The following is a 13,507-nucleotide window of genomic DNA, read 5'->3' as shown; positions in this document are numbered from 1 at the left end:
TGTCAGGAAGAAGATATAAGTGTTTGAATGCTCATTCAAGAACAGCTTCCTACCCGCTGTTATCAGATGGATCTCTCAAATGTTAATTCTGATCTCTCTCTCTCTTTGCACCTTCTCTGTGACTGTAACCCTATATTCTGCACTCGGTTCTGGTACCCTGATGCATTTTGTATTGTGCAGTCTGCCTGTATTTTAGTCCACCTGCCAACAATAAATCCAATCAATCAAAAATATCCTCACTCAGAGGGTGCTGAATCTGCAGAACATGCTACCACAGAAACTATGGAGGTGAAGTCACTGATTATGTTTATGAATGATATTTTAGAGGCTAAAGGTGTCTGGGGGTGTGGGAGAGAAGGGGAACTGTGTTGAGTGAGGGGATTATCCACATCCTTGTTGAATGGCCCAATTACTGAATGTCCTATTCCCGCTGCTACGTTCGACTAAGTTTTCCAGCAATCTCGATGCAGTTCCTAGTAGATAAAGAGAAATAGCTTAAACTGCTTGGGACTGAGCAGTAATTGCCACCCCGTTGCACAGATGTATCATGGCTTATTACACTGGAGGAATAATATTTCTCAGGTTGGAGTTAGACAGAATTATTTTAAGAGTGTAAAAGCAAATTCAACATGTAATTCAAGCTATCTGGGCTTACATGATTCTGACCCGGAGTGTACCATGTTGAAAAAAAGAGCTGTTTCTACCACTGGTGTCATTCTCGTAAGGTTATACATAAGGTTAATAAAAATGTCACATTGTTTTGTCATTTGATCAGCTCTGCTGGAGTATTGATCAACATATTGTACGTCAAAAACTGAAATTTAAATATGACCAAGAAACAAGGATCAGTGGAAAGTTAGTGAGTTATTTTCTTGAAGGGTATTGAGAAGGTGGTTTGCAGCCGGAGTTCTCCTCCATGGTAACTTCTTAGTCTAAGCTCTGCTGTGACAAGGAGCAACTGAAGAAGTCCAGTTCCATCTACACTTTGAGCCCAGAAAGTTCAGTGAGCAAGGCACTACCCTCCTATTAACAGCCTTGTGACTCTGTGTAGACCTCTGTTCATAACAGTATGAGAGCAAATCTTCAGCCTTTCTAAAATGTTTGTAAAATAAAGCAATATTGTGTTTTAAAAGGTGAACTTGAAGATTATTAAATTACCAAACGTTTTAGAAAGGCTGCAGATTTGCTCTCATACTGTTACGAACAGAGGACTACACAATATTACATTGCATAAAACGTCTTAACTGGCAAAACCTTCCACAATACAAATACAACAAACATGAAGCAATTTCATTTTTTAATGAACATAATTATTACTGAAAGGAAGGAACAACTGTAACCTCTTTGTGATTTTTAACAGATCCTGGAGGGATGGCTACAGGCCTTCGCCCGTACATCGAGCAATATATTTTCTGGATAGTGGCTGTGACCATGCAACTCGTTCTCTACACTGTGTTTGAATAGTTGCATTGCAAATGACATCAGCATCTCCCTATGGCCCAAAATGCTGGTTTCACAACAAAAACAAATCACACAATGCATTGCATTTAAACAAACCCAGGGTTTAATTGCTGTTGATTTTCTTAGATTGCACCAAATGGTTCATTCTTAGACTTGCACTTTATTTTCTGATGAATCAATGTGTTATGTCTTGAAATTCAGATCTTCAAATATTTAGTGGATGAATATTTAAAGTTCTTCAAATTCATTTCCCTGCTATTTTAAAGAAGCAAGTTAGTACCTTTGTTAAAACAGTTGACAAAGAGACATAACAACACAGTGAGCAATTAGATGCTAATATTCAAACATTGTAATTTGATGGCATCAGAGGTCTAAGGCATCATAAAATAATGAACTCAGAGAAATATGTTTTTGGTAAATATTATACAGAACAGATTTTTGGTTTTAAAACCATGGAAGTAAAAATGGCACCGATTCAACACAATGAAGATTCAAGATGAGCCGCAAACAATATATAAAAAGTGTATGTATGATTTGACTCATATAGTGTAGCAATGATTAAAAAGCAGAAATGTACCTTCACATTAAGATTATATTGTTGACTTGAAATCCCACTGTGGTGTGCTAATTTTTTATATTTGTACTGTAACATTGACTTCAATTTAGTATTTTCAATGTAGACTTTATTCTGTAGTGTATCTGTGTGAATGCTGACGAAAAACTTTCATTTGGATCTTCATCGAGTGCCTTTCATAACCTCAGGATTTCGCAAAGTGCTTTACAGCCAAGGAAGTCTTTTTGAAGTGTAGTCACTGTTGTCGTATAGATATAAACAACCAACTGCAAAGAAATTTGACAAAGTTTACCATTGAATCATGGAAATTACAGCATCCAACTTATTTCTTTGCTGGTACTAGCTCTTAAGTTGGATCCACCTACTCTATTTTGCTACCCTTTTCTTTCTTTTATAATCTTCATTTTGACTTATTTCTCCTATTCTTTGAAGTTCAATAAGTTATTTTACTCCACTGTTTCCCTTCATTCTTTCAGTGATGATTCTGGACCCATATTCTCTTGTAACTGAATCCACAATATTTTTGCTGTTTATTCTCTCAAAATCTTTCAGAATCTTGAAAATCTCCAATAGATGGTGTGTAATCTTCTTTCCAGTTGAAACAACATTGCCAAATTCTTCAGCCTTTCTTCATAAGATTCATTTCCTATTGTAGATATATTGCACTTTCTCCTTGAGTAGGTTGCTTAGAGACACACAGAAATTTCATCTGTGACATATGAATGTGTCACTCAGAAAAACGTTCTATTTTGTGTATTCAGTGCCTCCACATTTACAACCAAAAAGCTGCCTCTCTCTATCTATTTTACTTTATCTTTATTCTGAAATATTTTTTTGACTAGATTCTTTCTATTCTTTCATTGTATTGAGATTTTGTGAATCAAATTCCGGTAGTCTGCACTGAGATAAGATCCTGGCTTCTAGTTTTCTGACCTTTTTCATTTTATCCTTTCTTGAGCAGGTATGCAGTATGTGCATTACTCTAATCCTTTGAACTATCACGGTTTCCAAAGATATTTTGAAATTTACGATTAGTGCCTCTACTAGCTCTTTCCTTGTGTCTTTGCAATATTCTGGGACAGTTCTATTTTTGGCCCCAGTGAATATTTCTCAGTGCTCTGTCCATATTCTCTTCGGTTACTTATGCATTCCGTTTTCACCTAGCTTTGTGAAATGTGCAGCAAACTATTTTCAAACGCAAGATGATCACTTTATCCCTATCCCATCTTTAGTTATTCCGCTAATATGCATGTCAATGTTCTTTCCTTTCATGTGGACTGCCCTAATTCTTAAACTTTTTAATCTCTCTGTTTTTAACAATTGACATACTTCAATTTTATCTACTAACTATTTTACATGATTACTGGGAAATGTTATACCAGGGAATCTTGCCCATGGGTGTATTTTATATTGCCAATAATGATTCACTGTTATATAAACTATTTTGAGTTCTTGAGCACTATAGTTTAGATACAGTACATCATATTTGCTTGTCTCTAACTTGCTTATACCACGTATATGATGAAATTAATTTTTAAGAATCCCCAAGGTATCTCATGAGAAATAAAGCAATCTTGAAATAATCACAAATATAACATTATTTCAATAACTCATGATAAATACAAATTATTCTGACAGATCTCTGCATATATTTACCAAAGTACTTTTGAGCTCGTTGTAGATTTTAGTGGTTGTTTGTCTGAATGTTTTGCTTTTAATTATATTCCTTGCGTATACATAAAATTACATTTGAAAATTGATGCTGTTGTTCAAAGTTAATCACTTAGGTTAACAGATTTAATGTAGTTATTGATTTTTTTAATGTACATTAGAGAATTGTACTTTTTAAGGAAATTATATTAGCCAGTTTTAATTGGTTAAATTCTATTTGTAAGTGACTTTCCAGAAAAGCAATGGGAAATAATCTGCATTGTAATTACCTTTAGATAACATTATTTCAGATGTCACAAGACACAAACCGTTTGGGAATTTGTTAAACAAGTACAATGTGTGGTGAAATTGGAAAACAGAAATAAAATCCATTATTGAACAAATATGAGTTTAATTTTCATCTTGCATATTTAAGAAGATGGGAGAGACTCTAAAACACAGGAGCAGAAATTAGGCCATTCAGCCCATCGAGTCTGCTCTACCAGTCAATCATTGGGCACGAGAAACTTGTCAACATTCTCCCAATTTCTCCCCATAACTCATGATACTCAAGAACCTATCTATCTCAACTGCACTCTTTTTGTTTCTTGAGTCGATTCATTCAATGAGATAATAACTGCTCTGTACTTGCTTTTTCCCGCCCCACCTGAAGCAGTCTGGGCACCCTACCTTGGAAAGAGTGCAGCCTCTGTTTAATAGAATGAAATGTGCACTTCAAGGACTAAATGACCATATATATTCGAGTAATGGTCCATCTGCTGTATAAATTGTCTTTCAGCCAAAAATGTAAAAAATCTTGGTAATTTTCAGTCATATACTGCAGAAGAGATTTATCAGAATGTTGCCAGGTATGGGAGGTTTCAGTTATGAAGAAAGGCTGAATGGGCTGGGACTTTTTTCACTGGAGCACAGGAGGTCAAGGTGACCTGCTAGAAGTTTATAAAATAATGAGGGGTATAGGTTGAGTTGTTGGCAGTTGTCTTTTCCCTAAGATGGGAATTTCAAGATGATGGGGTACGTTTCTAAGGTAAGAGGAGAGAGAGTTTTAAAAAAAATTAGAGGGTGACTCCCATGTGGAATCAGCTTCCTGAGGAAGTGCTGGATGTAGGTACAATTATAAAGACATTTGGATGGATACATGAAAAGGAAAGGTTTGGAGGGATATGGGCTAGGAATAGGTAGGTGGGACTAGTTTAGTTTGGGATTATATTCGACATGGACTGGATGGACTGAAGGGTCTGACTCTGTGCTGTATAAATATAAGTTAATCTTGCTCTGGTGTAAGCCCACTTACCATTGAAGATAGCTGTTCAGCTCCTCAAATCTGTACATGTCCCAGCTCCTTCAGTGCTACTTTTAGGGGCAAGGGTGACAGGAACATGGTCTGATCTGGCGACTCCACAATGAGATGATAGGAGAGGGTGGATTTCGCTCCCTTGAAATATTTTTCATGTGAAAATTGACTTCCTTTGTGTTTAAAAATTTACTTTTAGAGATCAACAAATGCTTAGCGGTATGGATCAATTACACAACCTAGAATTGCAGTATGATGGATTTGAAAGATTAAAAGATGATTTTATTGAATCTTTCAAGTTCTTTTAAGAATGGTTCAGACTGATAGAAAGAAAATCAGTTGGACTGGAGGTGGCCTGCTGTAACAATTAGAGCCAGAGCTAACGAGTGAAACTGGAATTATTTTTACACATAGAAAGAAGTTTCTGACTGGCATTTAATGCTTGATCTATTGTTCAAAGTTGAAACTGAGTTTGATAATGACTGATCTCTACTTGCTTTTTAACAATTGTCTAACCAGGATTGTTGACAGCTGAAATGACTTCTTATTCTAGTCTGTTAGATATAAGCACCAATATTTCATTAACTTTTTTGTTTTTTTTCTGCACTTGTTTAGGACATGTTGATTGTTGATATTGTGGGCAAATTATTGGAGAAGATTTTGAGAGACAGAATTTATGATTTCTTGGAAAACCTTAGCTTGATTAGAGATAGTCAGCATGGCTTTGTGAGGGTCAGCTTACTGAATTCTTTGAAGATGTAACAAAACACATTGATGAAGGTAGAGCAGTCGATGTATATGGATTTTAGCAAGATGTTTGATAAGGTTCTCCATGGTAGGCTCATTCAGAAAGTAAGAAAGCATGGCATCCAGGAAAATCTGGCTGTCTGAATACAGAATTGGCTGGCCCATAGAAGATAGAAGGTGGTAGTGGATGGAAAGTATCCAGCCTGGAGCTTGGTGACTCATGGTGTTCCGTAGGGATTGGTTCTGGAACATCTGCTCTTTGTGATTTTTACAAATGACTTGGATGAAGAAGTGTAAGGGTGGGTTAGTAAGTTTGCCAATGACATGAAGGTTGGTGGATAATGTGGAGACCTGTTGTAGGTTGCAATGGGACTTTGACAGAATGCAGAACTGGGCTGATAAGTGACAGATGGAGTTTAATCTGGAAAAGTGTGAAGTGATTCATTTTGAAAGGTTGAATTTGAATATAGGATACAGAGTTAAAGGCAGGATTCTTAGCAGTGTGGATGAACGTAGAGATCCCTCAAAGTTACCACCCAAGTTGATGGAGTTGTTAAGAAGGCGTATAGTGTATTGGCTTTCATTAGCAGGGAGATTGAATTTAAGAACTGTGAGGTTATGCTGCAGCTCTATAGAGCCCTGGTTAGACCACACTTGTAATATTGTGTTCAGTCTGGTCTCCTCATTATAGGAAGGATGTGGAAACTTTAAAGAGGGTGCAGAGTAGATTTAGCAGGATGCTGCCTGGACTGGAAGGCATGTCTTGAAGTAAGGTTGAGAGAGTTAGGGCTCTTCTCATTGGAGCGAAGAAGGATGAGAAATAACATGATAGAGATGTACAAGATGATGAGAGGCACAGAAAGAGTGGATCGCCAGAGACTGTTTCCCAGGTCAGAAATGGCTATCACGATGGGGCATAACTTTAAGGTGGTTGAAGGAAGGCTTAGTGGAGATGTCATAGAATCATAGATGTACAGCACGGAAACAGACCCTTCGGTCCAACTCGTCCATGCCAACCAGATATCCTAACCTAATCTCATCCCATTTGCCATATCCCTCTCAGCCCTTCCTATTCATACACCCATCTAGAAGCATCTTAAATGCTGTAATTATACCAGCCTCCACCACTTCCTTTGGTAGCTCATTCCATACATGCACCACCCTCTGCGTGAAAAAAATTGCCCCTTAGGTCAATTTTATATCTTTCACCTGTCACCCTAAACCTATACCCTCTAGTTCTGGACTCCCCCACCCCAGGGAAAAAGACTTTGTCTGTTTATCCTATTTATTTCCTCTCCAGGGAAAACAGTCCCAGACTATTCAACCTTTTCCTACAGCTCACATCCTCCAACTCTGGCAACATCCTTGTAAATCTTGCCAGGGTTAGAGGGTTTGATCCATAGGGAGAGGTTGAATAGTCTGTAGCTGTTTTCCCTGGAGCGCTGGAGGCTGAGGGGTGACCTTATAGAGGTTTATAAAATCATGAGGAGCATGGGTAGGGTAAATAGACAAGGTCTTTTCCCCACGGTAGGGGAATCCAGAACAAGAGGATGTACGTTTAGGGTGATAGTAGAAAGGTTTAAAATAAACTTAAAGGGCAGGTTTTTCATGTAAAGGTTGGCGTGTGTAAAGGTTGGCGTGTGCCAGAGAAAGTGGTTGAGATGGGTGCAATTACGAGATTTATAATCTGAATGGGTGTGTGAATAGGAAGGGATATGGGCCAAGTGCTGACAAATGGGACAAAATTAGGTTAGGATATCTGGTCTGCATGGATGAGTTGGACCAAAGGTCAGTTTCCGTGCTGTACATCTCTATGACTCTCTAACACTATGACCACTTGTTACAATCCATCAATTATAATATCGGTCCAATATCCCATCTCTCCAGCTCCTTTCGCACTGACATCTTCTAAACATAGAATCATAGAGTTATGGAGATATACAGCACAGAAACAGACCCTTTGTCTCACACATCCATGCCAACCAGATACCCCAACTCAATCTAGTCCCACCTGCCAGCACCCGGCCCATATCCCTCCAAACCCTTCCTATTCATATACCCATCCAGATGCCTTTTAAATGTTGCAATTGTACCAGCCTCCACCACTTCCTCTGGCAGCCCATTCTAAAAATGCATCACCCTCTGTGTGAAAACTTTGCCCTTTAGGTCTCTTTTATATATTTCCCCTCTCACCCTAAACCTATGCCCTCTAGTTCTGGGTTCCCCCACCCCAGGGAAAAGACCTTGTCTATTTAGATTAGAATGGTGCTGGAAAAGCACAGCAGGTCAGGCAGCATCCAAGGAACAGAAAAATCGACATTTCAGGCAAAAGTCCTCATCAGGAATAGAGGCAGGGAGCCTCCAGGGTGGAGAGATAAGTGTGCGGGGTGGGGGAAGGGAGGGGCGCTGGGGAGAAGGAACAAGGAGTACAATGGGTGAATGGGGGTGGGGTTGGAGGTGATAGGTCAGAGGAGAGGCTGGAGTGGATAGCTGGGAAGGGAGATTGGCTAGTAGGACAGGTCATGAGGGCGGTGCTGAGCTCTCATGACCTGTCCTACTAGCCATGGTCATGGAACTAGGGTAAGGTGGGGGGACGGGAAATGAAACTGGTGAGGTCCACATTGATGCCCTGGGGTTGAAGTGTTCCGAGGCGGAAGATGAGGTGTTCTTCCTCCAGGCATCAGGTGGTGAAGGAACAGCAGCATGTCCTCGGCAGAGTGGGAGAGGGAGTTGAAACGTTGGGCCACAGGACGTTGGGGTTGATTGGTGTGGGTGTCCTGGAGATGATGCCTAAAACTCTCTGCAAGAAGGCGTCCAGTCTCCCCAGTGTAGAGGAGACCGCATCGGGAGCATCTGCAGTCCTCACTTTTGCCTTGTCTATTTACCCTATTCATATCCCTTATGATTTTATAAACCTCTATAAGGTCATCCCCTCAGCCTCCGACACTCCAGGGAAAACAGCCCCAACCTGTTCAGCCTTTCCCTGTAGCTCAAATCCTCCAACCCTTTCAACATCGTTGTAAATCTTTTCTGAACTCTTTCAAGTTTCACAACATCTTTCCAATAGGAAGGAGACCAGATTTGCATGCACTATTCCAACAGTGGCCTAACCAATGTCCTGTACAGCCGCAACATGACCTCCCAACTCCTGTACTCAATACTCTGACCAATAAAGGAAAGCATACCAAACGTCTTCTTCACTATCCTATCTACCTGCAACTCAACTTTCAAGGTGCTATGAACCTGCACTCCAAGGTCTTTTTGTTCAGCAACACACCCTAGGACCTTACCATTAAGTGTATAAGTCCTGCTAAGATTTGCTTTCCCTCACATTTGTCTGAATTAAATTCCATCTGCCACTTCTCAGCCCATTGGCCCATCTGATCAAAATCCCGTTGTAATCCGAGGTAACCTTCTTCGCTATCCATTACACCTCCAATTTTGGTATTATCCACCAGCTTACTAATTCTATCCTTTATGCTCACATCCAAATCATTTATATAAATGATGAAAAGTAGTGGACCCAGCACCGATCCTTGTCGCACTCCACTGGTCACAGGCCTCCAGTCGGAAAAATAAACCTCCATCACCACATTCTGTCTAATTCCTTTGAGCCAGTTCTGTATCCTAATGGCGAGTTCTCCCTGTATTCCGTGAGATCTAACCTTGCTAACCAGTCTCCTCTGGGGGACCTTCTCGAATGCCTTACTGAAGTCCATTTCCATCACGTCTACCGCTCTGCCCTCATCAATCCTCTTTGTTGCTTCTTCAAAAACTCAACTAAGTTCGTGAGACATGATTTCCCACACACAAAGCCATGTTGACTATTCCTAATCAGTCCTTACCTTTCCAAATACATGTACATCCTGTCCCTCAGGATTCCCTCCAACAACTTGCCCACCACAACATCAGGTTCACTGGTCTATAGTTCCCTGGTTTGTCCTTACCACCTTTCTTAAATAGTGGCACCATGTTTGCCAATGTCTAGTCTTCTGGCACCTCACCTGTGACTATTGATGATTCAAATATCTCAGCAAGAGGCCCAGCAATCATTTCTCTAGCTTCCCACAGAATTCTAGCGTACACCTGATCAGGTCCTGGGGATTTATCCACTTTTCTGCATTTCAAGACATCTCACACTTCCTCCTCTGTAATTTGGACATTTTTAAGATGTCACCAGCTATTCCCCTACATTTTATGTGTTCCATGTCATTTTCCATAGTAAACAGTGATGCAAAATATCCGTTTAGTATCTCCTCCTTCTCCTACAGCTCCACACAAAGGCCGCCTTGCTGATCTTTGAGGGACCCTATTCTCTCCCTAGTTACCCTTTTGCCCTTAATGTATTTGTAAAAACTCTTTGGATTCTCCTTAATTCTATTTGCCAAAGCTATCTCATGTCCCCTTTTTACCCTCCTGATGACTCACTTTAGTATTCTCCTACAGCCTTTATACCATTCAACTTAACTAAGCATCTCTTGTAAGGAACTTTAACAAGTGTTTTTCTATCACTAATTGCAAATCTATTATAGAGTCGGTTGATAATTATTTTCATTTTAATTGATGGAAATTTAGAAGATTTTGTCATGCACCTGAGCTTGATGGTGAAAATAACTGAACATTAAGTCATAAAATGAAAACTAGTTAGAAAATCACTGTTTATTGAAATCATTTATAATAATTAAAGCCACTCCTGTTCCCTCACTAATGTGCTGCATCTCTTCAAATGCCACCTATTTCATATTGTCGAAGTTGACCTTAGGTAAAAGTCTTTAAAAGATTGGTGATGGGTAAGGTCGTTTAGAGTGGTAACAATTATGTGACATGGAACAGTAATGCCTGAGTGTCATATCCAGTATTATTTTCTTTCAAATTTAAAAAAAAAGCATTTTTGTACACCAATGTTTGCATTCATGTTAGACTTTCAAAGCTACCCAAGAATAAAATGTTGTAAATGTGGGGGCAAGGTTCACACATTGTATTCACCCTTTTTTTTGTCCAATTTTCTGCTCTATCCTGCAGGTGTCAAGTGATGTTTGTATTTACAGATGACTCAGATTTGTCTGGGAGATTGAGCTGTGATGAGTGTGCAAAGACCTTCATTGTGATTTGGCCAAGTTGAGTGAGTGTGAAGTATATGGCAGATCCAGTGTAATGTGGATAAATGAGAGCTTTCCACTTTGATAGCAAAAACAGCGGATGATTATGTGAATGGTGATAGATTGGGAAAGAAAGAGGTGCAACAAGACCTGGTTGTCCCTGAACACCAGTCATTGAAGGTATGCATACCAGATCCAGCAGAAACTGAAGACGACAAATGGTGTGTTGGTCTTCATTGCACATGGATTATAATATAGGAAAAGGATCTCTTGTTGCAATTGTACTGCTCTTTGGTAAGACCACACCTGGAATATTGTACACAGTTTAATAGCCTTATCTGAGGAAGGATGTTCTGGCAATGGAGGGAGTGCAATAAAGATTGACTAGACTGATACCTGGGATGGAAGGTCTGAGGTATGAGGAGAGTTTAGATCAGTTAGTGCTATATTCTCAAGTTCAGAAGAAGCATAATTATAGAGTCATAGTCATAGAGATGTACAGCATGGAAACAGACCATTCTGTCCAATTCGTCCATGCCGACCAGATATCCCAACCCAATCTAGTCCCACCTGCCAGCACCCGGCCCATATCCCTCCAATCCCTTCCTATTCACATACCCATCCAAATGCCTCTTAAATGTTGCATTTGTACCAGCCTCCACCACTTCCTTTGGCAGCTCATTCCATACACATACCACCCTCTGTGTGAAGAAGTTGCCCCTTGGGTCTCTTATGTATCTTTCCCCTCGCACCCTAAATCTATGCCCTCTAGTTCTGGACTCCCCGACCCCAGGGAAAAGACTTTGCCTATTTACCCTATCCATGCCCCCCATAATTTTATAAACCTCTATAAGGTCACCCCTCAGCCTCTGATGGTCCAGGGTAAACAGCCCCAACCTGTTCAGCCTCTTCCTATAGCTCAATTCCTCCAACTCTGGCAACATCCTTGTAAATCTTTTCTGAACCCTTTCAGGTTTCACAACATCTTTACGATAGGATGGAGACAGGAATTGCACGCAATATTCCAACAGTGGCCTAACCAATGTCCTGTACAGCCACAACATCTGCTCCCAACTCCTGTACTCAATACTCTGACCAATAAAGGAAAGCATACCAAACGCCTTCTTCACTATCCTATCTACCTGTGACTCCATTTTCAAGGAGCTATGAACCTGCACTTCAAGGTCTCTTTGTTCAGCAATACTCCCTAGGACCTTACCATTAAGTGTATAAGTCCTGCTAAGATTTGCTTTCCCAAAATGCAACATCTCGCATTTATCTGAATTAAACTCCATCTGCCACTTCTCAGCCCATTGGCCCATCTGATCAAGATCCTGTTGTAATCTGAGGTAACCTTCATTGTCCACTACACCTCCAATTTTGGTGTCACCTGCAAACTTACTATATGTACCTCTTATGCTCACATCCAAATCATTTATGTAAATGACAAAAAGTAGAGGACCCAGCACCGATCCTTATGACACTCCACTGGCCACAGGCCTCCAGTCTGAAAAACAACCCTCTACCACCAGCCTCTGTCTTCTACCTTTAAGCCAGTTATGTATCTAAATGACTAGTTCTCCCTGTATTCCATGAGGTCTAACCTTGCTAATCAGTCTCCTATGGGGAACCTTGTTGAACGCCTTACCGAAGTCCATATAGATCACATCTATCACTCTGCCCTCATCACTCCTCTTTGTTACTTTTTCAAAATACTCAATCAAGTTTGTGAGACATGATTTCCCGTGCACAAAACCATGTTGACTATCCCAAATCAGTCCTTGCCTTTTCAGATACATGTACATGCTGTCCCTCAGGATTCCTTCCAACAACTTGCCCACCACTGAGGTCAGGCTCACTGGTCTATAGTTCCCTGTCTTGTCCTTACCACCCTTCTTAAACAGTGGCACCATGTTTGCCAACTTCCAGTATTCCGGCACCTTACCTGTGACTATCGATGATACAAATATCTCAGCAAGAGGCCCAGCAATCACTTCGCTAGCTTCCCACAGAGTTCTCGGGTACACCTGATCAGGTCTTGGGGATTTATCCACCTTTAACTGTTTCAAGACATCCAGCACTTCCTCCTCTGTAATCTGGACATTTTGCAAGATGTCACCATCTCTTTCCCTACAAATTAAGCTGGCTAAATGCAGGAAGGATGTTCCAGCATCAGGGTCACAGTCTAGGAGGAAGGCATTTAGAACTGAGATGACCTTCCTTCACTCAGAGAGTGGGGAGCCTGTGGAATTCTCTGCCACAGAACGCAGTTGAGGGCAAAACATTGAATGTTTTCACGGAGTTAGATGTAGTGCTTTGGGCTAAAGTAAAGAGTAAAGGAGACCAAACAGGATCAGAGCACCGAGTTGAATGATCCTATTGAATGGCTGAGCAGGCTGGAAGGACTGAGTGGCTTCCTCCTATTTTCTGTGGTTCTCTGCTTGTTTGAAAGTGATGAACAGATCTCTGTGATATATTGTAAAGTAACCATCCTTCACACATGAGATTTGACATTGACCTCTGACAGACTCTTGATTATGGATAACCTCACAACCAATTTTGATTCTACTCTCACTTGACATCCATTTTCCAGGCAGATTGGAAGGATCATCTGACTTATTTCATCTCAGTAACAGAGGGCATTATAAGCAAGTATAAGGT

At 40.4% G+C, this 13,507-nt stretch overlaps 1 protein-coding gene across 1 annotated transcript in view; it reads left to right on the top strand.

Moving 5' to 3' along the window:
* cusr (Copper-only SOD repeat protein) overlaps positions 1-4,089 on the top strand; it is a 136,973-nt gene extending 132,884 nt beyond the window's left edge. Inside the window, exon 10 of the mRNA XM_060842270.1 lies at positions 1,361-4,089. Coding sequence (XP_060698253.1) covers positions 1,361-1,464 — 104 coding nt within the window. The 3' untranslated portion in view covers positions 1,465-4,089. The remainder of the gene's footprint in view (positions 1-1,360) is intronic.
* The last annotated feature ends 9,418 nt before the right edge of the window (positions 4,090-13,507 follow it).

Source organism: Hemiscyllium ocellatum, chromosome 22 (genome assembly GCF_020745735.1).
Source record: "Hemiscyllium ocellatum isolate sHemOce1 chromosome 22, sHemOce1.pat.X.cur, whole genome shotgun sequence".
Lineage (NCBI taxonomy): Eukaryota > Metazoa > Chordata > Chondrichthyes > Orectolobiformes > Hemiscylliidae > Hemiscyllium > Hemiscyllium ocellatum.
The sequence above is the reverse complement of the archived record's forward strand: the minus strand, read 5'-3'. Positions and strand labels throughout refer to the sequence as shown.